The sequence below is a fragment of the Plectropomus leopardus genome, chromosome 3 (assembly GCF_026936395.1).
Source record: "Plectropomus leopardus strain MGB_pleo_1.0 chromosome 3, ASM2693639v1, whole genome shotgun sequence".
NCBI classification, from domain to species: Eukaryota; Metazoa; Chordata; class Actinopteri; order Perciformes; family Serranidae; genus Plectropomus; species Plectropomus leopardus.
The window spans coordinates 9,309,218-9,336,954 of NC_142178.1; the positions used below are offsets into that span (position 1 = coordinate 9,309,218).

The window sequence follows — 27,737 nt, forward strand, 5'->3', positions numbered from 1 at the left end:
ACAATTAAATGATGTTATAAATAAATACAAGACAAAAAGACAAAAATCAATAATGATATTTAAATCAACAGCAATCCATTGGATAAAAAATAGATGCATGAATAAAAATTTTGTTTTGCATGTGTCTGTGTGCGCGCGCGTGTGTGCATGTGTCTGTTTGTGTGTGTGTGTGTGTTATGTCTACTGTACTGTATATATATGTAACAAAAAAAAGTGAGAGGTGCAGGAGAAATGAAGTAAAACGTCATGTCAGCTTGTTGTTCAGGTTGTCCTGTAGGTTGTGATATGCACCAATATACCTCGCTGCTTCTATGACACAGACACTGTTTTCCCTCAGTAGATACTGTTTTTTTTCTTTGCAAATATCATCATATGTGCTACAGTGTAGCAGGAAATGTGGCTCTGTCTCCACCTCTCTCTGTGGACAGATCTGACACAGCCTGTCTTCACGAGGCAGCCAGGTCTGCCCGTGTCTGCTGCTCTCTATAGCCAAGCTGTGACCACGGAGTCTGAGCAGAGTCAGTGTCTTTCTCAGATTCCGGTCATTCACGCTGCTCAGATAGTCGGCCACCGTGTATTGTCTGTTTAGAGCCAAATAGCACTGAAGTTTGCTTTGAGTATTTGTGATGGATGTCCAATAGTTAATGTAATGATCTTTTTTTTAAACTATAATTGGGTTGGGCCAGATTGTGTGCGTGCTGTCCTGAGGCCTTGTGCTGTTAGAGGAGGTGAGTCTCTGCACCAGCTGGCTGAGGAGACTCCTCTCTATGCTCTCCTCTTGGCAGTATGCAACAGTATTGGGACCATGAATAACCCAAAGACCTCAATATTGAATACATCAAGTTTGCTTTGATCTCACTCCCTCACATCAGCTGTTTGTTTGCTTTCTTCACTTCTATATCTCTTCACATGCACAGAGCTGAGCAGCCAATCAGAGGGATTTCTGTCACCAACAAGCTCTACCAGCTGACAAGCATCAAGTAGTTCCACTGGTGCAAGACACACTATAAAAACCAGGGTGACACACGCATACCGACGGCCGTCACCGAACAACGGATGACTGTCAGCTTGGAGTGTCAGGGCTCTTACAGAACCTCAAGAGAGAGTCAGCTCATGTCAGCTCCAACACATACACTCCGGCATCAGACCTTCACACGAAAATCCAGAGAGAAACATGCTCCTGGAAAATCCATGCCCCTGGCAGTGCTCTTTTTATGCAACAGTGTTGCCAAAAATGTAGCCTTATTTTTACTCCTCTGAACCTGAAACCTTAGTTACAATGTTCACTCCCAGAACAGAAATATGATTTATATGATATCACTGTCAGATATTTTGTCCAAGTTTTGAGGCTCCCAACATATTGTGCACTGTGACACTGTGAATATAGGTACGAGTATAGCCACACACACACACACACACACACACACACACACACACAGATAAAAGCATATCAATATTTTCTCTGGCATCAGACCTTCACACGAAAATCCACAGAAAAACACACTTCTAGAAAATCCATGCCCCTGGCAGTGTTCTTTTTAAGCAATGATGTTGCCAAAGATGCACCCTTAGTTACACTGTTCACTCGCAGAGCAGAAATATGACTGATATGATATCACTGAGTTACTTTTTTTAAGGTTTTGAGGCTCCCACCACATTGTGCACTATGACAAATATAAGTACCGGTAAAGCCACATGCACAGGCCCACACACATTTCTCATACTGGTAAGCTTCTCTGTATTCAGAATTCAAGTAATTACATGAAATAACATAGTGTGTGCCACTCTATAACTTGAGTGAGAAAGCAAAGTTTCACAGCACAACAACTGTTAGGCCTACAGCGCCAAGCTGGATGAAACCTAATAGCGCTCAATAACCAGAGCATCAACCAAAATAGCCTTTAATAGTTCCAGGTAACGCCGACTGCTCGAGTGCATTGAGCCCTCAGTTATCCGAGTGTGTTTGCCTTTCCACGCTCGCCAGTTTAACTTAATATCTCATTATGAGAGCGAGCTCTGAGGCAGCGGGGAGAAATATGAAGGATCAGGAAAAGGCTCTGTACGGAGGCGGCAGAAGATGTAATGCAAACAGGACACACACACAAGCACAAACTGACCGACTTTATAAGATGATCTACTGCCAGGAACTCGTAAATAGAGATTGTTTTCTGTCATTTAGAAGGACGATTTAAATATCATGCTGCGTAACAAGCCACATCTTTATACTGTTAAACTTTATTAATTTGGCCTCCGCTTTCATCCCGAGTTTATAGGCCTTCAAAATGCCTGAATCCCAGAGGTAGGGCTCGTTCAACAGGGCTCACCCACTGTTAGCTATGTAAACAGCTGTAAAACACAAACACACACGCACACACACACTTGACTGAAGAAATAGTGAATCCATAGGGACTGAGAAAAAAGATGTTCAACCAAAGCTGAACCTCAAAGGAGCAGTGTGTAAGTGTCATGTAACATTATGAGTGCTGACCGACTGCAAAGTCTGACTGCAAACATTCAGAAGCTGAGGGAAGAAAAATGGGACATATTTATACAGTAACAGGCGGGGTGCGAGTTGTAATTACATTTACCTGTACATTTTCTAAATAAATTAAGCTGTACTATGTCCATCTCTATTTCTGTACATCTAGAGCAACATATATCCAGAGTCAAATGTTGTGCACACACACTTGGCCAATAAAGCTGATAAAGCTAAAAATGTACTCTAATGTTTGGTTTTTTGTTTTTTTTTCAAGTTTATATTTGCACATTACTTTAAAAACAAGGCACAGAGCACTGGACGGCCATACAGACTTGATCTGGTTTGACTCAGAGTGTGAGTGTGTTTGTGTGTGTGTGTGTGTGTGTGTGTGTGTGTGTGTACTTTTATGCAGTGTGTATGACACTAACCCATCTAATGTGTGTGGTCAGGAAGCATGGCTAGCAGCTAGATAACTGTATCTTAAAAGTTGTATTACTGTAAATAGATGATGCTTTAAGTGTGTGTGTGTGTGTGTGTGGGGTAACTAACTGTCCTGCATTTTTAATACAGCAACTAAAATTAAACTTAAAATTGGTCAAATGGTTGCATTTCTTTTAAACGTAGTACAACGTTTTACAGTGGTTTTAGGTATTGCTTCAGCTAATTCACAAAAAAAAAAGGTTGTGGCTTCTAAATAAACTGGAAATAGTAGTTAGTTAAAACCAACTGGCTGAGCTTGGTTGTACTCACTGTTTGATGACTCCGGCTGCTCCGCCGTCCATTGATTATGTGTAGAGAGCTGCCGCGTGAAGCTAAACCGATGTGTCTGACTGTATCGTCGAAACGATATTCAACAACAACAGACATTTGCTCGCAATAAAGAGGCAATTACGAAAACAAATTTGAAATAAACTGGGCGATAAACGACTTCATTAAAAAATGAAACTTAACCAAACACGGCGGTTGACGACCGTCCTCTTGGCGTTTTTCCTGGTCGGCTAACTTAGCACACCTGGCTTTAATGAGACGTTCAGATGCAGGTCAGGTGATGCATTCAAGTGACCAAAATATGTGGGAATTTTGTAAGGGCTTGCTAGAAATGGCTCTAACAACGATACTGAACAGAAAAAAAGCGCTTCTGTGGCTTTAAAGCCTGGAGTGACATCATTTGTCACTTGCTGCATTCACATGCCTTTCCACGAGTAGACTATTTAACCTTTGAACTCTGAGGGAAATTGCCAAAAAAAAAAGGCAACGTGCAACTTGGCAAGGATTGTCTCATAAATTGCAATACAATTAGTGATTCAGAAAATTATTTTTTATTCAAAAAAAGGAGGGGTGGGGGGTGCATAGAACAAATAATTATCACAATTAACTACTTATTACTACTAATTTTTAAGCGCTCTTCTTCAGATCATTTAATTGTTTTCTATTTTTAATTTCCAGTGTTTTTTGCTTGTTTGTTTGTTTTGTTTTGTATATGCCAATTTTTTAGATGCATTTTTTTGTACTTATACCTAATGTCTTGCAAATTTCTGAGACAGTTCTCTTGAAGTTTCTCTTAACTTCTTCCCATATTTTGAAAGAAATCATGCCAAATTTCCAGGGTTTCAAAGGGTTAAAGGTGCCATACAGCACCTTTGTTAAATAGTGCTATTTGGAACCGTTAGAGGTGGCATCACTGTTTATTTCAAAAATGCTTCTAAATGACATTTTTACTTCAAATATCAAATATATATATCAAATTATTATATGGCATTATTATTTTATTACAAAGTGCTGTCTTAAAAGGTTCAGATTCCTATATTAAACGCTAACTGAAAAACAACAATTGTAGGCCTCTTTAATGTTGTTTTTTCTTTCCCCAAGTAAACTAAACTAAACTAAGCTGGAGAACCAATGGAGAACCTCTAAAGGACAATACAGGGGCATAATAAGTGCCTCGTGTAGCAGCGGTGTTATATAGCACCAAACCCACACTAAAAAACCACAGAGAGACCAATATTTTTTTTGTTTGTAGTATTACAGTGAAACAATGAAGTTTCAAAATAATACATGGCAAGATTTCTGTACAGCTGACCATCTTTTGATTTGATTTTGAAAGTTGTAAAATGCCACGATCTTGAGTTAACTTTTTCTCTCTTTTTTTGCGAGATTGGCAGAACATTAAAAGGTTTTATTTGTCACATACAAAGTGTGAGGCTGTTTTATAAGAGGCAAGTGTACAACAAAATGAAAGCAAGAGTAAAAGTAAGAGGACAGAATTCTTTACTTATGGTGTTTTGCATGTTTGTAGTATTTGCAGCTGGGAAAGTAAACTCCATAAAGTGCTCTATCATGTTTAATAGTAAAATCAGTATTAAAATAAGTCTTTTGTTCCTCTGTAAGTTCAACCTGTCTCATTCCCTCTAATCAACACTCTCCTAAACACACACACACACACACACACACACACACACACACACACAGTGACTGGACATGTTTTGACAGGTGGTCATCACTAGTTTATACTGTATAACAGCAGCCTGCAGAATTTCCTCCAAGAGCGGAAGAAGAGAACGAATGTGTGTGTGTGAATGGATGTGTTTGTGTTATGTATATAACCAAATGACAGACAACCAGAGCAAACACACACAGTCGGAAAAAGCAGAGAGAGTGATTGCGGGAGAAAGAGAGAGGGAGGGCTGAATGTTATTTCAGTCACAATGCATCCAGTTGTCACTGAGCCTCGTGACCAAGAGCCTTTTCATTCCCTTCTCTCTGTTTCATAAACCGCCTCCGTATGTTGGAGCAGCACATCTGGTGGACAGATGTCTATCTCTCCTCCATCTCTTGTTTTCTCTCCCTCTGTACTTTTTTTTCTCCCTTTAGGCAGGCCTGGTGTTAATCCCTCTCTCCTCCACCTGGTCCAGACCACCCACACACTGAGCGCTGCAGCGGCAGCCCACCAGCAGAGAGCAAGTGTGTGTACACAGCGTCCTGCCTGCAAAAGAGAACTGTACTTTAACACATAAGCAATGATAAAATGCAGACACGTGGAAATGAGCAGTAGAAATGTTCTGTGAACAAAACATTATTCATTCTGTTGATACGTTTCTGATAGCAAATAAACATGATAATCAAACTACTGCCAGTTTACAATTGTTACAAATAGCACTGTGTTCATTGCTGTGAAGTGTTTTACAAACAGCACACGTTGATAAATGTTAATATGGAAAGAAAACAATGGTGTCTTGTTAGTTGCTTCCAAAGAGTGGAAGCACTTGTCAAAGATCATTTGAAGCTGGCGAGTTGAGTTCATTCCATCTGTGATGAAAATTCAGTTTTACTCTGTTGTTTTAAAGACAGTAAAGCTGTTACTGGACACTTAAAGAGCTTAACTTGCATGCAAAAATGTCAAATTTGGGAGTCACAATTAAAAGGAGCACCACAATTTTCCCATTTCTCAGGGTCATTGACATGTTTCACTATCACATTGTCACTGAATAAGACACAACTATGTCCCACTTAAACTTAACATCGGATGATACATTTACACTGTGGTTTGACTTTTCTATTTGTCTGTGTCATCTCATTTTCTTATAAAATACATATGGCATAATAAGGGTCATGGTGAATAATTATACCATACTTTGTCCCTGTCCCCAAAAGGCAGGGACAAAAGGTTGACAAAATGTTCCTTTAAACAATCAAGCAAACTTGGAAGTTGTAAGTTTTTCTACCTAATCTTTGTCGCCATCTAGTGGTAAATTGACCAAAGCACACACAAAATCTGCACAGCTTGCACACAGTATACAGTACAGTACAGTACAGTGCAATGTGCAAGACAACCAATTGCACCATAATATACACCGAGTTGCTTGTTTATTGGATATACTTTTTTCCCTCATACACAAAATTGTAAATAATCAGCAATCACCCATGACATACAAACTTAACCACCCTGTGGTTTCTTAGTAAACTGACAAACACAAGTTGAAAAAAACATAAAAACAACAATAAATCCAAAAAAGTAGAAAAGCAAGAAAGCTGTAAGCAAGAATGTCACAAGTCCCTCACTCATGGTTTACTTTTATCTTTTAAGGTTCACATCCAAACGCTTGTCAAGTCCATTACTGATCACCTCTTAAAGTTTTCCAAGCAAGAAAATCACAAAAAGAGAAGGTCTTCAAAAATATAACCACAGTCATGTTTTCCATGCTTTTCTAGAGTTTTTTTTTCCTATTTGGTAAAACTAATGCAGTTTAATGAAACAGTCCTGCAATAAGTCCTGCCATTGTGAAGATTAATGTTCAGTCTTTTGTTGAAATCATTTTAGAAAGCTGTTGATCCAACTGTATGATCATTTTGGTCGCAGTTTGTGTTGCATATAGAATTCACTGACACAAATGTGGCGTCCAAAATAGTAAAAATGTCTGTCTTTGTTAGAGAGTTACGGAAGAGATGCGGCTCTGTGGGCCTGTGGCAGGTGGTTCAAAAGTTTGCACTCTATACTTGCTTGACCAGCATGGTGAGAAAAGTAACAGAGCAGAGCTTTCTCTTCCCTAATTACATGTTTAGGTGCCCCTGAGCAAGATCTGAATGCGTAACTACCACTAATTGACCTAAGTACTACATTGTGTGAACAGGGCTGTTGCTACTGCTGAGGACATGCAGCCTATGTGCTCTGCATTTTGGTGAATATTTTGACCTTTGCAATCTGTTAACATATGCATCTTTCAATTTTGAAGGATAGTAGGTCTGGAAATAGGGCTGTGTACTACATCAAAGTATGTTTTGGAATTCAGGCCTTGACGCCAGAAAGTCAGATCCTGTGGCGGAGAGCCGACGGAAACTGAACAAGACAACAGAGAGCTTTTTTCCTTTTGGTGTAGCTGAAACAAAATGATCCCATAAGCCATATGTGCTTCATGGGATAAAATTAACATAGCATAAAATACCTTGACATCAAAGTTGAGTGAAGGGCAGCTACAATATTTGTTTCCATGCATGCATGTTTTAGCAACATTGTTATTATTTTGTTTTAATAAAACTGTGTTTGGTAATAATCAAATAATTTATTCTGCTGGTCAATAATTATTTTATCAAAACCAGACAAAAAGGTATAAGGCAATAAAGGCCACACATATGTCATCAGCACTTCTGAAATAATGGTTTTACAAATAAAGTGTGAATATAGAAGGTGTGCTTTTTAAGTATCTTTATGTTCATTATTGTTACTTTTTTAAAACTTTTATCCAATCCAATATCATGTATTTGCTGACTTTGTATATGGTTATGCATGCAATAAATGGTGAATAAAGGGTTTAAAAAAATAAATTAAGATTTTTAGGTCACTCCCAAGTTTTAGAATGAATCGCTGGCACTTATGAAGACAGATACAGTTTTATATATATATATATATATATATATATATATATATATATATATATATATATATTTTTTTTTTTCTTATGATGTGGCAGAGTTTTGTACATAGGCACGTTGAGGCAAAAGCAAAAATAGTTGCTACATTCCAAATGTGTTCCAGGCTCCACCCATGTACAGAAAAACAGCAGCACAAAATGAACAACAAAAGCATTTTCGATAACAAAGCAAACTGCATGCAGCTTTTATCCAAAACAAACAATCAAGTCAAGAGCGAGCGAGCGAGCTCCAAACAGGAACTCATATATTTTGAATTAGTGGTGAAAAGTGAGGGAGAAAGTGGAAAAGTGATGCTGTGTTTCCTATTATTGCAGGACAGGGGTTGACAACAGGGCCGAGTCCCTCCGCCACGCTGTGGACACATCAGTGGAATTTGGATGGCGGCAGTGCTGATGATGAGAAATATGAGAGAGGAAGACATAATATGCTGTTGTTCCACGCAGTGTCATCACGACCTGGGGGTCAGAGACACACACACACCCACGCACACGCACACACACACACACACACACACACACACACACACACACACACACACACATACACTGTATATATGTGTGCTTAGAGACTCAGCCCTCCACATCTGCACAACTAGAAACACCATTTTTTGGCACTCATGCACAGTGAAACACACGTGCGCACACGTAAACACCATGCACGCACGCACGCACGCACACACATAGGCACACACAGGCTATTGTAAGAGCTCATCTCATTTGGAAATATTTGCAGTTGTGCTGCCAGCACTGGAAGTGGATGCGAGTGGCTGTTTGAAAAGCCGCAGTGCACTCGTAAAGGTCTGCACGTAATCCAGAACAGGTGATGACGCTTCAGAGTCAAAGGTCAGACTGAGGCTTCGCGGTCATATGAGTCAAACCAGTCGCGACTATGTTTAATTTTTTTTCCATCTTTCTCCGCCGATGACACTCAAATAAAAAAATCAGCTACTGCTAAAAATTGTTATGCTGCAGAATTCTAATATGCAGAGAAATAAGACAAACAAACAAGATTCAATTATTTGTGTAAAAAAATAGAATGAATTCTGGGCACATGTTTTTGGTCGCACATAAGATGCTTATGTTTATAATAACAACAAATATCACAGCACTTATTGCTTTAATCTGTTTTAACATTTTCATCTCCTGCAACCAAAATGGACAGTCCCATCAATCTACATTGCATATTTTTATGATTGATCATCTATTATTTTTACTAGCAAATGTGGACTGGGATATATGGGTAATGGAGAAGTGATCAAAGTTGTGCCTGAAGCGAAAAATTGGGAAAACTGTGAAATTGAAAATAAAATGGGATAGAGAGTAAAATAGAAGAGTAAATAAACTTCTGATTGATTGTATTAACTTATTGGACATAAAGTAAAAAGTGCAAAGCTTTGTATTCCCTTTCAGACTTCATTTGAATTATTATGTCTGATGGTTTTTTTTTTAAATAATGATTAAGTTTACAAAACCATATTGTATTTTATTTACTTATTTTAATTTACTTATAATTTTTTTTTATTTCCGTTTGCATTTACTCTTTCTTATTATGTCTTATTGAATTTTCTGTGTCTTAAAAAAAGTTCCAAGAAAAATGCCTCGTGTTAATCTGGACTGGAGATCTGCAAAGTAATCATTAAATGCTCAAGTTAGACTCTTCAGTTCCATCTCATCCTTTTCCTATAACTTTTGAAGTTAACATAAAAGTCTCCTTAGCTTTTGCAAACCTCACTTGTAAAATTGTCTTAAATCCTAGTGACTTCACTCACAGGTCAAAGAGGCCATATTAGCTTATCATCTTCTGCATCAGTCAGTATTTTCTTCACTGACCCTATGCATAATTTTAAATAAATTGTAGATCTTTTAAAAATGTTTTTTTACTAGCCATGGAACTATGGTAATATGTCGATTACTAACCTATCTTCATTTTGACGTTTGTCAAATACTGCCACTTTTGCAGTGATTTTGGTGTAAGATCCTGATGCAAAAATCCCCTTTACACAGCTGTATAATACACTGCTCTGGGGCATCAGCTAAGATCATGGCAAGACAGAAAATGTCGTGGTGTTGTGATACGCCGCCGTATGGCTACCACTGTGACAACATGGTACGTGGACAGGCAGCGTCACTTGAGAACGTGGCTGGACAGAACCTATCATGTCTGCATGATACGCCACTGGAATGCATCAGGTTGAAACGCTGCTGGTAACATAATATAAGGAGCACAAAGGTACCTATAGAGCTGGAGGGAGTGGTGGTGGATGGGTCTGACAAGCCCTGGACTTTCACCCAGGAGGTCAGTATTTGCCACCTGTCTGAAAGTTATGTTTTTGTTTTGTTTTTTTTCTTGTTTTACAGCTATTCATGTGCCCTTTTGGAAGTCCTACGATGGTTGCCATGTGTTTTTATTGCCTAAATATAACCACATGATTTTGTAGCGTAATCCCACAATGTGCTTGTGTTGACGTCATGGTAACGGTATCCCAAAACGTAAACAGCAGCCACAGTGATACCTAGAGCGTAATATGCAGACACGGATGTCCACTGACAAAATGGCAATAATGTGACAACTTGGGATGAGAATGTGTTGCAACACTGAAGAAGGGCAGCGTAATAAAACATGAGCACAGGTTTGTGACAGATTTTAAACTCCTGATTTAAGTGCCACATGAAAACACATTGCTGTGCTGCTTTTCTGGCTCCTGTTCAAGTGTTGACATTGAATGTACATGTTCTGTGCAATCAAGGAAACTATTGATTAAAGCCTTGTTGCTGAGATTAGCCTTTCTCCCCCCAAGCTGAGTGAGTCTATTCTGAGGCAATAAAAGAGCCCTTTCTTCTTCTTCCTGTCCTTTCCACCTTTCTTTCTTTTTCCACTTCTCATCTTATCCTTGTCTAGTTTTTCTTTCACTTCCCTCCATCATCCCTCTACACATCAGTAGGGTCTCTGATGTCTTTAATATAAAGGTATGTACATATGAGGATGAGGTGCGTTGATATTCTCACACCTGTGGCCGTGGCAGATATATCCTGTTTGGAAAAGGCCTAAACCCTCCACCCCACCTCCTCCCCTTACTAAACCCTCCCCACCACACAACCCCCACCCCCACCTCTGCTCTGCCAAACCAGGAAGTGTGCACAGGAAACAGCTGTCCCTCACGTCCGCCTGCTAGCCCCAGGCCAGGTGCATCCTGGGAACGGAGTGATGTGTGACCATCGACATGTGGCTGACACTGTACGAGGTGCCGTTACAGTAATCAGGATCACCATGAACTTTATACAGTGATGGGATAAAAATAAAGCTCCTTGCTGTCTACTTAGAGAAGAAAAAACTTGAAACTTGGTGTTACAGAGCAGTAATGTGGAAGAGTTAAATAATTTGTTTGATCTGTTTCAAGTGAAGCAGATACATTTGACTCACAAATAATCACTTCTTATCAACTTAAAGGGGAACTCCAACGGCTTCACACTTCAAAGTCTGTTTACAGGTATTGGAGGACCCCAATGCATGTTTCAAAAGTTGTATAACACTTTTTGTGGCTCCAGAGGGAGCTGGAGTTTTGCATAAGCTAAATAAATTGTCTAAAATAAAATGAAAATAATCTGTGTGAGGTTATAGAGATGTAGGTTTACTGGACCTTAGTAGCTGCATCTTGTTTCTGCTTGAGGCTAGCAGCTGGAGGCTACATTAGCTGCTACTAGCATAACACACCCGAATCTCCAAAGTGTTGGCGATTGAGTTGCATACTGGGTAAGCTGTACAGGCACCATATTATGACAGGGGAGAGGATTTTTTTCAATAAAAAACATTATATCTCTGTTATAGGAGTGAAATGTTGGGGCCCTGACACACCAAGCCTGATGGTCAGCTGTCAATCAATATAGCGCCGTTTTTGCAGGGTGTCCTGGACTGTTGGCAGCAGTTGGATGTCTGCTGTGTCGGCAGATCCAGCATGCTGAATCAGCGTCAGTGCCAGTTAGTGAACGATGTCACTCTGACACAACAGCTCATGAGAGGCAAAATAGTAAGGAAAGCAAAAACACGACTAAAGTCACAAGGGCGTGCGATCAAAATAAAGTTATTATCTAAGGTAAGATTATATTTTTTAGTCACTGAGCTCTTTAGCAGAAACAGTTCAGAACTGTGTTATAACTGCGCTATATATACTGTTATTGCCTGCTAGTGCACAGTAAATATAAAGTGTTCCTTTAACACAAGGTGTTGTGTTGTTAACGTGTTAATTTACTAGCATCTTGAATCTATCTTGTTGTTCATCCAGTTTTCATTTTTGAATGACAAATACCAACTAGCACTGCCTGCCTGGTTGTAGTGTGTTCATGTATAATGTTTTGGCCGAGACACAGGCCTTGGTTGCCGCTAGTTTGATATTGGTTTGGTGTGTTTGGGCCCTTAAATTGGTGGAGTACTCTTTTGAATTGTGTTTAATTTAAACTAATGCAAAATGATTTACAATGTTTGACATATTTCACTAGAGCCAATGTTTTTTTTCCCAAATGTTGTACTTGCTCTTTTATCAGCAGCTAAACACTTCTATTATAATCTCTGATCAAACGTCATAAAAAACATCTATATGCTTGATGTTAATGGTCTGATAATACTGCTGCAGTCATGCTCTTCCACTGCTTTTTAACACTCAAAATAATCTCCTCAACTCAACTTTTTCTTTATTTATTTAAACAGACGGTATGTTCTTCTTAATTAATTAACCTTGTTTTCAATCTTCTTTATCAAGAAGCCTGTAATCAATTATTTTAATATTTTAAAAATAATTCTAAAAAATAATAATTGAGAAATATATCCGTTTGATGATGTGAATAGTATTACAACATGCTCCTTTACACCTGATGTCCTGGTGATGGGGATCAGGTTTCTGTCAGGTAAATGTAAGTGGCAGTGTAAACACACATGTTTTGACCTAAATCTCCCACATAAACTCCTCTTGTTGTCATTTCCTGTAGTTGGATGGCCGGTTTCCAGGACAAGCAGGAAAAATAAATAGTCTACATCTGTCGAAGCAGAGGAGGACAGAGAGCGTCTGTCCTGGCCGGCGCTCGCTGCATTGTTTGTCACTTTCTCCATGAAATGCACTGCGAATATTGCCTCAAACAATTAGGTTCCAGTGATCCCTATCGCACGGCGCACAATAGTGTTTACATGACATGGAGGAAACGTGGCCATGGAGCCCACTTTTGGGAGTGTGTGTGTGTTTTCTTGGGCATGTGTGTATGAATGTCCACAGTGTGTTCACATGACTTTTATGACTCTTAAGTTCACACAGTATTCTGTGAGGGTGAAAGATATTGGTGTGTCATAATTACACAGTTTTCTTCATCTTCGTAGTGAGACTAAGTAACTATTGTTATAACACAATGTTCCTAAACGTTAAGTTTAATTTATAAAAAATAAAATGGCACCTTGCTCACGCTAGGTTCTGAATTACTTGGTCTGGTCGCTTATGGTAGCTGATGTTAATTAACTCTGGATGCATATTGTTGTGTAATTGGAGTTTCTTTGTCAGTCAAGAGACTTTTTAGCTGCCAATTGTGGTCACAGTGGCCAGTTGTAATGCCCTATAAAGGGCAAATGATGTTGCTTGGCACAAAGAGACACAAACCCAAAAAAATTTTGGCATAAGATGACGACACCAAAAAGCACCTTCTGCGGTGGTATGATACTCCACCAGACAGCATCAGGTTGTAACACAGCTGGACAGAACCTTTTGTGGTATTATGATAAGCCAACAGTCAGCCAGACGGTACCTGGCGTGGCAGTATGATACACGAATGGGAGATGTCAGTTGATAACGCGGCCAGATGAAACCTGTCGCCGCTAGCATCAGGTTGAAACAGCTGGTAATGGTAATGACATAATATGAGAAACACAAAGGTCCCGATACGTCACCCAGGAGCCAAATATTAATGTAAAGCCAAACTCCATATTTTTGTAAACCAAACCATGTGCTTTTGCTACATCCCAGCATAGAGTACAGCATCCCTGAATGTCAACAGCAGACACAGGAGGATACCGGCAATATGTGATGACTTTGGATGAGAACATGTTGAAAAACCAGGCTTTAATTTTGCTTCCCATCAAAGAGACACAGTGTATGTGTCTCTAACAATAGGACACTGTCTTATGTCAGTTAATGTCATTTATTCGTAGACGACAACATAACAGCTTATACTTCAAGATCACAAACAGGCCACAGGCTTTTCATTTTCCATTCCTCACCCACATGTTTACTGGCCCAGCAAGATGATCAATGTTGTTTCTGCAGGTGCACACACACGCACACATGCCTACACACACATACACACACCTACACACACACACGCACACACACAGACACACACACATACACAAGAAGAGACAAATAGAGAGAACCTTTACATTATTTTTACTGAAGTCTCCAGGGTATTTTACTAAATAGCCTGACCCTGACTTTCACACATACAAAAAAAACCACACACACGCACGCAGGCACACACACACACACACACACACACCCTTCAGTCATGCACAATGGCTCCCCCATCAATACTGAATTTATTGAGGTGGGTACTCTGAGGTAGCCAGAAGGAGGGCGTGACAGCGCAGCTCTGAGATTAAAACAATCCTCTCTTGATTTCTTCCTCACTCAAGGGAAAAGCGGATGCTGTCTGTTATCGTTAGTTTCTATTATTATTCCCCGTTTACAGTTTGGGTTTTCACACTGATTCGTAAATGAGAAAGTCGATGATTTGTCTTCTGAGTCTTTTGAGGGAGCTATCTCTTACAGTAAGAGGTGAAAACCCAAAATATTCACTCCATTGTTTATCTTTCATTTATCATTAAGAGGCTTTTGCAGCTAAAACTCAGCTCAGCAGTGTTTCTGTTCATTTTCTTTTGTCTTTTTTTTTTTTTTTTAGCACCTATTAACCATCTTTACCCCACATTCATATGTTTCTTTCAGCACTATCAAATAAGTCAGATTTATTTTTGTCAAGTTAAACTATTAACCCCCCTAAAAAAAAGAAAGAAAAGGTGACACAGGCACCTTTGAAAATGTATTAATGTAAAAATGTAATATACAGTAATAATCACTCACTTCAAAAAAATCACTTTAAAAAAATCACAATACAGTCTATTTGTACATTGCTTTCCTTCTAACTTTAACTTCATTTAAAGTATATATATATATATATATATACTTTAACTTCATTTAAAGTATATATGAAGTATATATATATATATATATATATATATGCTGTTTTAATTCACTTAAGATAAGAAATTAGAAGCAAAACAATTAAAAAATATTTTAATGTGCTGCTTAAACACATGAAAACAGAAAAAAAAAGTTGGAAATGAAATCATAATGCAATCTATTTCCATATTTAGTACTTTTATCCCAACTAGTTTTTGTTCATTTGCAAGACAAATATTTGAAATAAAAAAGAGAAAAAAACTGATTTAACTTGTCTTAACTTTTCAGAATGTTTATATTTTTTATTAGTAGATTTCCTGACAATCACAGAAAAAAGCTTAAATATTTTCAAAATATTTATCATTAAAGCTACTGTATACTTGAATGAACCCCAAAAAGAACACAAGCGCAAAGCACCTTTAAAGACTGTAAGTGCACTGACAATACAGCAATGTGACAATATTAAAATGTATAATTTTTAACTCGAGCATATAGTTGACAGGAAAAGTTAAGCCCAAAGGATTTCTCTCTCTGTCCCTTGTGTAGCTTTTTATATGTCACAGGCAAATTCATGCAGCATCTGCAGATGCCACTGCAACGTTATTCTGGCCCACAGAGAGCGACCAACTGGAACCACAGCTGCCAGACGCAAACGAGTGTGACAGACCGATAGACGACACTGGTTGTACTATTATTATTTCAGCATATCCAGACACCAGTGCCATTATTGTTTATAATGATGATGATGATGACTACAAAAAAAAAAAAAATTGACAATGATGATGATGAAGGTGATGACAGATTTATTGAGCAGTCGCTCAGCTTGGCTTTCTTTCTTTCCCAGGACCTTGAAGGTCACATAACTGTAAAGCCTTTATAATGTTTGTGTTTCAGTCTGTCTAAGAAGGAAATGGCAGAGGGAATGTAAAAGTGTTGGTGACCCTGAGGTTCAGAGAGAGGGAGAGAGAGACCATGAAGAACAGGAATGTGTGAGCGCAGAGGAGAACAGGGTGAGACATAGATTTAGGAAGGAAGTTTGGGAGCTCTCTGAGAGGAAAGTTACGACGATGACGACTTGTGCATTGGTCATCTGTGACACAGGTGTGCTCTGATGTCATCAAGCTTCTGCCCAAAATCTGTCTGCAGTTCAATGAATAGAGATTGTGTTTGTACAGTGCTGTTTCACATATACATACAGTGGATTTTAGCACTGCAACTAATGATTATTTTTATTATTGATGAATCTGCAGACTATTTTAAAGATTGAGTGATTACTTGTTTTGTCTAGATATGCCCACTATAATTTCATAATCGTGTTGCTCATTTTATGCAGCAAACACTCAAGAACCTAAAAATATTTAGTTTACTACCATAAATACATTATTTAAAAAAACAATTAAATACTCAACAAATATTTTTTTTGTCATGAAGAAATGACTGAAACTATTCTTGACTGATTCTTGGACTAGATTACGCGTTTATCGACTATTGATTAATGGACCTACTGAGACTATAACCACAATAATATGAACAACTTTAATAAAACAAAAGTTCTATTTAGAAATAATAATGCAACAACAATTTGCAGTGTAAAAAGTTACTGACCAATCTGCTGATTATTTTTATGATCAATTGCTTAGTCTATAAAATGTCCAAAAAAAAGTGAAAAACGTTCATCACAAACATAAAAATCCCATTTATAGATATATTTCGAGATATATTTCTCATTTTCTATCATAGATGCCAAAGAAAAGAAAAGAAAAGCAGCAAAGTCTCACATTTAGGAAGCTAGAACCAGCCATTGCTGACATACTTGCTTGAAAAATGCCTTGAACGACTTGTTGGTTATTAATACATTTGCCGATTAATTTTCTTATGATTGACTAATCACTCAATCGTTCAGTCTACAAAATGTTAAAAAAAAAAAAAAGTGAAAAATGCTCATCATAATTTCCCAGAACCAAAAGTCCTCGGGGTACTTTTGTCCAACCAACAGTCCAAAACCCAAAAATTCTTCATTTACTTTCATATATGATAAAGAAAAGCAGCAAAGTCTCTCACTGAAGAAACTGGAACCAGCGGATGTTTGACATTTTGGTTTGGGAAAATGACTGCAAAACTCAATGGATTATCAAAATAGTTGGGGATTAATAATATTTTAATTGATTAATCAACAAGTTATTGCAGCTCTACTCGGGAGCATCTATTCTCTCCTTTATGGTTCATCTCTGCTCACCTCCTTTATTACATCAATTTGCCTCCACTCCAGAATAAAAGTGTGCTTTTATAATGCTGCTACAAATTAATATTATAGGGGGATATTGCCTATAATCAAGATGTTCAATTACCATTAATAGCTGTCACTTGAAGATAGATAATAGGTGATTCCCTGAGGGCTTCTTTCGGCATTGTCTGTGTATGAAGAAGCATGTGTGTATTGTCCATCCATTATATTTTAATATAAGTGCAGTTGCGGATATTTTCTTGGAAACAGTCCAGCTCCCTTCAAAGTCTCAGACTGACCAGTCTACTGTGATGTGTGTGTGCATACATGCATGCAGGCGTGAGACTGCTTGTGTGTGTGAGTGTTATGAAAAGTGTGTGTGTTGGTATTGGTGTTGGTGGAGCGGGGGGAGGAGGGGTGGTGGAGGTTCCTTATCTGCAGGCCACAGGCAGCTTTTGAGGCTCTTATCAGCAGCCACCACATTGTACTAGCACATCCTCTTGTCCAGCAGGGAGCGGAAAACTCTCATGCAACATGGTTCCCTCTCTCTCCCTCTCTCTCCCCCTCTTCTCACTCTCTCTCCCTCTCCTCCTCACACTTGCCAGTACCAGAGCTCTCAGACTGGCAGCCAGCTCCAGCATTGTGTCTTCTTGGCGAGGAGAGTGAGTGAAGGATAGACGGGACAGTGAAAGAGAGAGTGGTGAGAATGACATATGGACAGAGGGGGTGGCTGAGAACATGTCCATGTTTTGTGTGTGTCTTCGTTCAAATGAACTTTGACAACAATTTGGACGGTCTTATTCTGACGTCACCTCTTTTTGAACAATTGGGACTGTGTTTCAATTTCTGATTACTGATTTTTGAAGGGATTTATTAGTATGAGGAGTGTTTTGAGTATTGTCAGACAGCTCTGACACCAGAGATTGACAGACAGACACTGACAGGCTGCAGTGGAGTGTGAACGACCTGAAGGAGGAGGAGAAGGAGGCGGAGGTGGTGGAGGAGGAGGGCGCTCAACACTGAGGAGATACAACATGTGCGCTCACAGATCATTTGAACTCTGACGGATTCTACATGAGTGACAGACGAGCCTCACTGGATGTCATCATGTATCTGTGAGTACTTATTTCATAGATTTTATTGTTATTTTAGAGTAGTTTGCAGAATCTAACAATTATTTTAAACAAAAGAAAAGCATCTGATTGGAATTGATGTGGCATACGTTATATACAAAATGTGCTTTTGATGAGATAGCTTTGCTCCTTTGAGAGCCAAATTATATATTATTATTATTAATGGTTATTGCAAATACACCATATCTTGTGCATTTGACTTTAAATAAATTGATTGAACGGAAAGAAAATACATATATTTAACAAATGCAACATCTAGTGCAATTAAATAAGTATTTTATTAAAGGGTAATTTAATGACATATTGGCATTATATAGCAAGGTTCATCACATTGATCATATATATTATATTTTATGGGCATAAACAGGCTTGACTAAAAATCAAATGCTGTGTAAGACATTCTTCATCAAAACATGCTACAAGAAAATATATGGAAGTATAATTGCTTTGTTTGCTTTGGTTACCAAAGCAAAAAAAAAACAACAACAAATAACAATAATAATAATAATATGTAGCTAATGATGTTTATCAGCAAAAATATTATTTAATAGATTAATAGAATAGATTAATATGAAAAAAAACTGCTGCAAAATTAATTTTAAATTACTACTTGCAAATGTTGTCCGTACCATTGTGAAAGAGGGAACTGTCCAAAATAAAGTCATGACCACTAGACAAGACAAAACAGGAACAATTGCGATTGCAAAACCTGAGAAATCATAAGAGTGTTACACACTCTTGCAGAGTAACCCAGTAAAAACAAACGTGGAGTACAACTGTGAAATAACTTGATATTTTCACATCCCATCAGGGGAACAGTGTGAGATGAATCTGTAAATTTCCATGATTCAAATTCAGATTTCAAAACTATAAGTCAGCCTCCGATGAAAACAAATCACCAACTCATTGCATTTTAGTGTAAGCTATTGTGGTGCTTATCTGCAACATTTGACCTTTGAGCACATTTTCATGTCTTGCTGCTTTCACTAAATATACGCCAAATATATATCCTGAGTGCGCTTTTCTTTTGTTCAACAGACTCTTTGATATCAATCCAATCTTCGGGGGTCTGGGACGTTTTGAATGCCGAAAAGGATTTTGACTCACATCCTCAAAATACACACAGACAGACAGCTAGACGGACAGACTCATTAAGAGCAGCCACTGGAGACTCATTTCAAACCGAGAATCTGCTGCTCAGGATGTACTGTTAGAAAACCCCACTCAGACCGCAATAACCACCCCGGCTCCACACCGCGCCCAGAGACGACACCAAAGAAGTAGCCCTCCATTAAAGACTGCAACATTTGTTTGACCGACACTCTGTGTAATGTTGGAGTGAGGGAATGAACACAGGCTCACATTTACTCACACTGTAGATACAGTCAGCAGAGGCGGGAATGATGGAGGAGATCAGAGGGCAGCTGCAGCTCCATCCAAGCCACATATAGTCTGGAGTGACGGATAGATGATACACGCACTGACCCTGGGGATGATAGGAGATGGCTTTCACTTTGAACAGAGGAAAATCTTCATTTCTAGTGAGGTAGAGCAGCAAAACATAGCATAATCTGCAGGAAAGTGGAACAAAGGACGAGGAGATAAAGGGTTACAAGGAAAAACACTTGAGAGGTTTAAAAGGCTCTTTAGGACACACTGCAGCTGGTGCACATGAACATGTAAGTTACTCGCGCACACATATAAAGACACACTGACACACACTCACAGCACACACACTGGGCAGCTCTGAGGAACCTGAGTTCGGCACTATGATGGAGAAGCTGAACCGCACCGGCCCACCTGCCTCACCCTCTGACCTACCTCGCCCCTCTTCCTCCTCTTCCTCTGCCTCTTCCCCCTCCTCTGCCTCCGTGGAGCAGCACAGTCCCCTCCAGAGCAAGACTACAGTATCCTCAGATGCTATCAGCACCCCACGTCCTGCTAACAAGACAGGGCACAAGGGACACACGGATGTCCCCTCCGCTGGCTCAATTCAGTCCCCCATTGCCAAGACGACAGTATCAAGCAGTCACAACGCAGACGAAGCGGCTGCACCTGAGCCCATCGTCATGGAGACAGAGGAGAAGGAGGAGGAGGAGAAGAGGGAAAGACCGAAGAGCACCGCAGCCCATGCTGCTTCTGCCAATGGGTCCCCAACTCTTTCCTCTCCGCCTCCGCTCCTCCCAGCACCGGCCAAGACCTCCCCGTGCCCTCTACCACCTCCAACCTCCACTGTGTCTTCATCACCCTCTCCTCTTCCTCCACACATTCCTGTCATCAGTCTCGGGCACAGCAAACCCCCTCTCCCGCTCCCCAATACCCCTTTGACTGCCCTACACCCAATCCCCAACCTCCTTCATGGGCCCCATGGGGACCTTCGCCGCAGTCAGCTGGCCGGTTTACCTGTGACCAGTCCTGGAGCTTCTGGGGGCCCTTCAGCTCCATCCCAAGGACCCCTGTTGCCTCAGCAGTATTTGTCTGCACACCCTTTCTTCACCAGGTGAGAGACGGATTCATCCACAAGCAACCGTTTCACTTTAAGACCTCATCAGACCCTTATCAGTCAACCTGGTGTCACCCCCAACTCGTCAAATACCAGTGCTCGGTCAGTGGCCTGCTAGTGTCAGACACTGCTGCAAAGAGGCATCCTTTAGCAGCAGTATGAGTCGGCCCAGGTGGCAGCATTAGTTAATGCTCCAGGCAACTACCATAGCATAACGAGTGATAAAGTCTGCATTGATCGGGAGGGGAGGTGAATGGGTCAAATGAACTCCGGACCTTCACCGGGGAGCCATCTGTTTGTGTCCAGTGTGAAACGAAAAGTAGATTGAGTTGTTTTAATAATGACGCAGGGTGCTAGTGTGTATAGTACCCTCATCTAGTGCCATATGTCATGTCACATGATAATATGTTAGTAACAAGTTTGTCTGTTTTAAGCCAAACCATGATGGGTTTTTTTTTCTAACCATGTGCTTTTGTTGCCGAAACCTGAGGAAGTAAACCAAAAGATAAATTATTTAACCTACATTCTAACTTCATTTTAAAAAGGGATGAGCACAAACTGTACGTTTTCTTAAAAATGAAAGATTATTAAAAGACACATAATGGGTGCATATAATGGGTGTAAATTTGCAGCTGCCCCCAAACGTCCATAACTGACTCAGAAGAGGTAACTAGTGCGTCATATTTGACATGACGGCCACTGACCAAGCATCGGTATATGATGAGTTGGAAGTGAGAATGTGTTGCATCAGTAAATGCTGAGCAGAGTAATTTTTTCCTTCTCAGATTGTTTCATTTGCATCATTTTTGGCACCTTAAAAGATTGAAAAAAAAGTAAACAAATTGGAGAAAGTGACTGTTTGTTTTAATTTTATGTCTTTCTTATCTGTAAATCATCTTGCGAAGCCCTTTAAGGGGTCCCGACCCCTAGGTTGGAAACCGCACTGGCAAACAGCACTGTGCTATACAATATTCAAATGTTTTGAGCAGACTGTGTAGTAAATAATCTGGTTGGTGGAATATTTAAATATTGTGGATTTGGTCATCTAAGAAAATACTGCATATTCAAAAATAGTAAATATGACTTCAGCCCTCTGTGACAGATACAGTATATTAAATAGTAAAAGACAAATGCATGCCATATGCTCGATCACCTCCTTTTCACCAGGCATGCAAACAGATGTGAAGCTCTTAACCAGAAATTTACGTTAATAGTGATGGTGATGGTGCCTCGTTGGTAACCATTTTCTGTTTCATATAAAACCTCAACTGCTGGGATTTCAAGACTTCCCACAGTGATTAATTGTGGCTACGCTGCACGGTTATGAGAAATTGACAGCAGGATGTGTGCTGCTATGAAGGAACTTCACATTTCTCACGCTAAGTTTACTCATCAAGACTTTTGGTTGCTGAACACGAGTTGCATAATGTTTTTGTGTGCATTTAGTACCAAAAACCTGAAGTGATCACTTTTTAAACTATACCACTACTTTTAATTGCGGCTAAATTTAGTCGTTGAACTGACAAAAGACTACAAAACAGAGCTCTTAAAGCACATTTTGGGCTCATGGAGTTGGCAACTCTTAGCTTACACTCATGAAGAAAGGCATTCATTTGCAGACATTATCAAAGCCCTCCTACTGTTCATCTATTCTCTACTCCAAAAAGGATTTTCCTCACAGTTTCTTTGTGTAACAAAGAAGCATCAGCTGTGTAAAAAGTAGGACTTTTTTCTACATCTAAGGTTCCACCATCTGTCATAGAGGTCTGGGAATAAGATTCCCTCCTCACTTCTCTCTGGTCTGTTTGTAGCAGGAAGCATTGATCTATTTCATCCCCCTGAAGTAGAATCAGCTAGTAACCAGACTTAATGAGACTGGGCTGAAACTCTGCATGCACACTCAATCAACACCACCAACATAATCACACCACAGTTAATGGCTTCCACCATCTTCTTGATTCCTCCATCTGCTCTCTAAGGCTTCTTCCAATGTAGAAAGGGAGATGCTGAACGACTTAACACTGTGTACTGTTTTCTTTTACACATTTACCTGTGTTTGATTCTAAATGCAGTTACAAAAATGTCACATTTTCTCACATTTTTCTGTGTGTTTATCTCCAGTTCTTACCTGGGTCCCTCAGGAGGAAACTATGGTGTCATCAACAACAGCCGCATCAAGAGAAGACCTTCGTCTCACTTTGAGGTGGAGATCAATGACTGTGAGTTTCTCTGTGAACAGATGAATAATCAGAGATGGATATTGATAGAGCCATTGTTACAGCATGTTTTTTTTAATGTTGCATTGATGGAGAAGGTTAACTTCAATAGATAAAGTCACCAACATTCTGTGTTTTCCTTATTGTCAACAAGTCTTGTGAAAAAACCAAAGGCATGCAATGTGTCCATCTCTCAATACTTTCCTACTTCCGTAACCTTAGCCCGAAGCCGAGTTATCTTTACTGAAGGCATAAATTTTTTGTTGTAGATACATATCAAAAAAAAATTAAAGGTTAAATAATAATTAAATTTTAAATAATTACCTAAAAAGTCTAGGCACTGTAGCTTTTGTTTAATATCACTCAAAAAAGGGTAAAAAAAACCCAACAAAAAACGCATTTGTTCAGGGACTTATTTCAGCGGTGGATCAATACACATTTGGTGCTCTTGCAAATTCTTACTTCATCAAGTCAATATGCTTGTCTAATATCAAACAGAATTGTCAACTCATTTTACTCCTTCTCCATCTTAACCAATCACTGGAAACCTAGGTATTCGCCTGAATTAAAAATGAGTTTAAAGCGGAGTAAAACAAACTACATGATTGGGAGATATTGAGAGGAAATGTCTATGTAGAATAGCCGCTATTGGAACATCTATTTGACCTACAGCTCTCTCCACTGTTGTTATTGCTCCTCATTGGTTATGGCACATCGTTTGACAACAGTCTGACAACAGCATTAGTCCAACACACAGCACTGATTCTAATCGACTCCCACTGCAGTGCTCATAGGTTGTTTTCTATTTTAACCGGGAAACCTCTGTGTCATATCACGATGCCAGATGAATCAGTCAACTCAAACTTAGCGAAGTGGGTGGATTCAAAGATCTGGACCCTCGCAAGGTATTCATGAGATTGACTCATATAAACTACAGTGTCCATGTGAATGAAGTTGTCCCAGTGCAACAACGTAGCTCATTGACATGTTTTTAATAGTTTTGGACAACAACTGCGTTCTATGGCACACAGGAATAAGATTTAACAGGCTTTAGCTACACAGTGTTAGTAGGATCATTTCATTGTTGATTTTGGTCCTTTTTATGGGATTTGTTGACAATAATAGGGGTGTATATTAACTTTCTCTTATGTCCTTTAAGGCCCTGCACACTCAGACAGTGATTATGTGTGTCTAACAGGCCCTCCTCAGAAACTTGCTCGCCGTGTCTTCACCAACAGCCGTGAGCGCTGGCGGCAGCAGAACGTGAACGGGGCGTTCTCTGAGCTGAGAAAACTCATCCCCACACACCCGCCCGACAAGAAGCTCAGCAAAAACGAAATCCTCCGTCTGGCTGTGAAGTACATAAACTTCCTGGTCACTCTGCTCAATGACCAGGCTCAGGACAAGAGCAGGGACTCGGCTGAGGATGAGGACGAGAGCACCGCAGCTGGACTGGATGGTAATAAACGGAACCCTATTTTTCAGTGTAACACCCCTCCTCTGTCCCACGCCGCCCCAACATCCTCAGCCCGTCCCGCAACGCTCAACAGAGACAGAGACTCAACTGACTCAGTCATCGCTTTGGCTAACTCTCCAGCAACATCCAGTTGCTATGGTGACACGGACAGTGAGGAAAGCTTTGGGGTAAAGACTTCTTTAGTGACCCATGGCATTCTGGGAAAGGTCAAGGGTCAGATAAGGATGGTGGCGGCCACAAATGATGAGCGGTGACACCAAAAGACAGCAAACAAAGAGGAGTGCAGGCAGCCACTGGGAGTTTAAATGTCACACTGACGGATAGGACATACAATCACCTGCAGATACGGAGCCAGCATGATTCTCTCTTCAATTGTGTGAAATAAGTAATAGATGGATTTTTGGAGAAATGTTTGTAGTTTTAACTGTCTCTATGTCTTTTCAAGTGATGTGCAAACACTGGGTGTGAGGCTCTGTGTTTTAGGAAGATAGTGAAATGTGCTGTGGGGCAGGTTGAGGCATGAAACATCACAGAGCAGTCAAACAGTCTCAAACATGTTTTATCTGCTATAAAGGTCACAGTGTTGTTTAACAGTACACAACAATGTCAAACAATGTGGATCCATATCATGGTTGTGGAAATCTAATGAGATTGTATGTTTTCATTTGTATGTGTTAATGATGAATATCTAGTAATCTTTTCCAACCTGATGACACCGAAATATGTGAAATGACCACCTCTTAACACAGCATTAAGGGGTTTTTGATATGCAACTTGTTAAAATGATTGGAATGGTCGCAGTTTTAAAGATATGGTTAACTTGTAAAATGGTCAAAAATTGGTTATGTTTAGGCACCAAAAACACTTGGTTAGGTTCAGGGAAAAACAAGCATATTGGCATCAGCTTCAACCTCATATACTTGCATCTACGTGTTGCCATTTTTGCCACTTGGTATAAACAGTTTATCAGCTGTCCTTTGGCTCGGGATGACCATTTTTTTCACAAAATCATGGGCAAGTTTATGAATCCATTTGGAGTTATGCGCCTTTTTGCGATAGGCTGCCTCATTGCACCTCCCCCGTGCCCCCACGTGCACGATCACAAACGCAGACATGCAGACCTCTATGCCAAATTTGAGACTCACTAGGGAAAAAACTTGTGGCTGCCAAAGGGAGGAGAATTTTTTTGGATCGACCAACCAACTGACCAATAGACTGAGTTGCTAGTCGCAGTTAAAAAACAAAAGAAAACAAACACACAAAAAAGTTGGCTAGGTTTACAAAAGTTTGTGGTTGCACATAAAATACATATGTTTGTAACATTTGGGACAAAGTACGTAATACATAGTTAAATAAGTCAGTGCTAACTTTTGGTTTCATACTGGGCACAAACAGCAGTCTCCTGGGTGAAAGTCTTGCAATAGAACTGTATTTGTTTGACCTGCCTACAACATAAACCATATGTAGAAAATCCCGCTCTTTATACTACCTATGGGGTTGTAACATTAACCATTTGCCATTGCGTATTGTTGTAACAAGGAATTTGTGTGTCCACCATAACAAAACTGACTTTTCATTGGCATTTTTTCTGTGGTGCCAGCACATAATCTTAACACATAAGGAACCACAATGGCAGCACATGTGCCACGACCACAGTGATGTTGTAGTCATTTAATATATTTCTGTTAGACCAGGCTGAAATTTTCTCAGACAAGAAATTCAAGATCTTGAAATCCCCCCTCCTTTAGAAATGTATCTCACTAGATGATTAAAAAGCTGATTTTTTGGTTCCAGCATTAATGCAGCCTCAGAATGTACATGTAAATTATCAGCACTGCCCCAGTATAATTATTGTGTTTTACGGTGGAGTCTGTGATTCAAATCCTTTTTCTTTTAATTTTGGCAAATATCCCTTCATGGTTGGGTAACTGCCCATACTGTGTGTGTGCTGAAAAATGTCCAGTGTTAATACACAGCCCTACTTTTGTAAATGGGAAAAAAACAAGGTGGCTCAAACCGAGCCACACAACATAATCGAGCTTGTGCACAAGACACGGGAAAGGCTGTGGATGTTTTTTTAGTTTTTTTTTAAAAAGCAGCTGGATTGCAAAGGAAGGTAGTATGATATTGAGTTCAAATATCAACAATGTTTCTCCAGAATTGCAGCCTCCACTTTTCAGAGTGCCACATACTCTACTGTGCTTGCAGAGAAGTGCATGTAATGCATTCACAGATTAAAGCTGCAGTTTTTAATGTTACTGCTGTTCATATTGTCAGAGAAGCGGGGCCGATTTGGTCCCACCCTGACATTGTGACACACTCGTACCAGACAGAAATAAAGTGTGTTTTAGTTTGCTGTTCCTTATTTGACATCCTCTTATTGCGCTCCAAAGGCCGCTCTCTGTCAGCACGATTTCTCAACACTTCCAAACGTTTTGCCGTGTTTGTCAAGCATTTAGGGAACATTTCTGTATCCTTAAAGGGTTCAGTGAGCAGATATCTCAGTGTAAGATTATCACAATAACCATCAGATGTTGTATGCATAAAAGCACTGGGTTAGGTTCAGTGTGAATGCTTTATTTTAATAATAACATGTAGATAAGTCATGTGACTATATGTTAGTAGATCAACACAACAACTTGTCAGCACACATTATACAGTATGGGCTGAATAGTCAAAGCCAAACTCCATGTTGTTTGTTTGTGCTGTTCACTAGAATGACAGATTAATCATGGCACTTTCATCAAGGGAGCCATAAACAACACCAATTTTAAAAATGAAAAATAAAAATAGTGAATGATGTGACATCCTGAGGATTTACTTTAGTAAAAATAGTAAAAGTAAAAGCATCAGTAACTATCTGCATCAAAATATACTTTTATACAAGTTAAAGTATTCATTATGCATCAAAATATACTTTTATACAAGTTAAAGTATTCATTATGCAGAGTGGCCCATTTAAGAGTAACATATTATATTACCAGATTAGAATTATTGAGGCATTCATGCGTGCATCACTAATGTTGCAGTTGATAAAGATGGAGCTAATACAAATTACTTAATCTATAATA

The 27,737-nt window shown here is 39.4% G+C and overlaps 1 protein-coding gene and 1 long non-coding RNA gene across 3 annotated transcripts in view; one reads left to right on the forward strand and one right to left on the reverse strand.

Annotated features, from left to right (window-relative positions):
- Positions 1-6,037, reverse strand: part of LOC148189902 (uncharacterized) — a 75,199-nt gene extending 69,162 nt beyond the window's left edge. Inside the window, exon 1 of the long non-coding RNA XR_015776128.1 lies at positions 3,230-6,037. This is a non-coding gene — a long non-coding RNA (uncharacterized LOC148189902). The remainder of the gene's footprint in view (positions 1-3,229) is intronic.
- An 11,893-nt stretch (positions 6,038-17,930) lies between these two features.
- On the forward strand, positions 17,931-27,031 carry lyl1 (LYL1 basic helix-loop-helix family member). 2 transcript variants are annotated; one of them, XM_042485394.2, is made up of 4 exons: positions 17,931-18,452; positions 19,509-20,970; positions 23,095-23,192; positions 24,349-27,031. In XM_042485394.2, exons 2-4 carry the CDS (start codon positions 20,240-20,242, stop codon positions 24,918-24,920), a joined length of 1,401 nt encoding a protein of 466 aa, XP_042341328.2. In that variant the 5' UTR covers positions 17,931-18,452; positions 19,509-20,239; the 3' UTR covers positions 24,921-27,031. The 2 variants fall into 2 exon arrangements, with proteins under 2 accessions (XP_042341328.2, XP_042341329.2); XM_042485395.2 differs by having other exon boundaries at positions 17,932-18,452; positions 24,388-27,031.
- Positions 27,032-27,737: the final 706 nt, after the last annotated feature.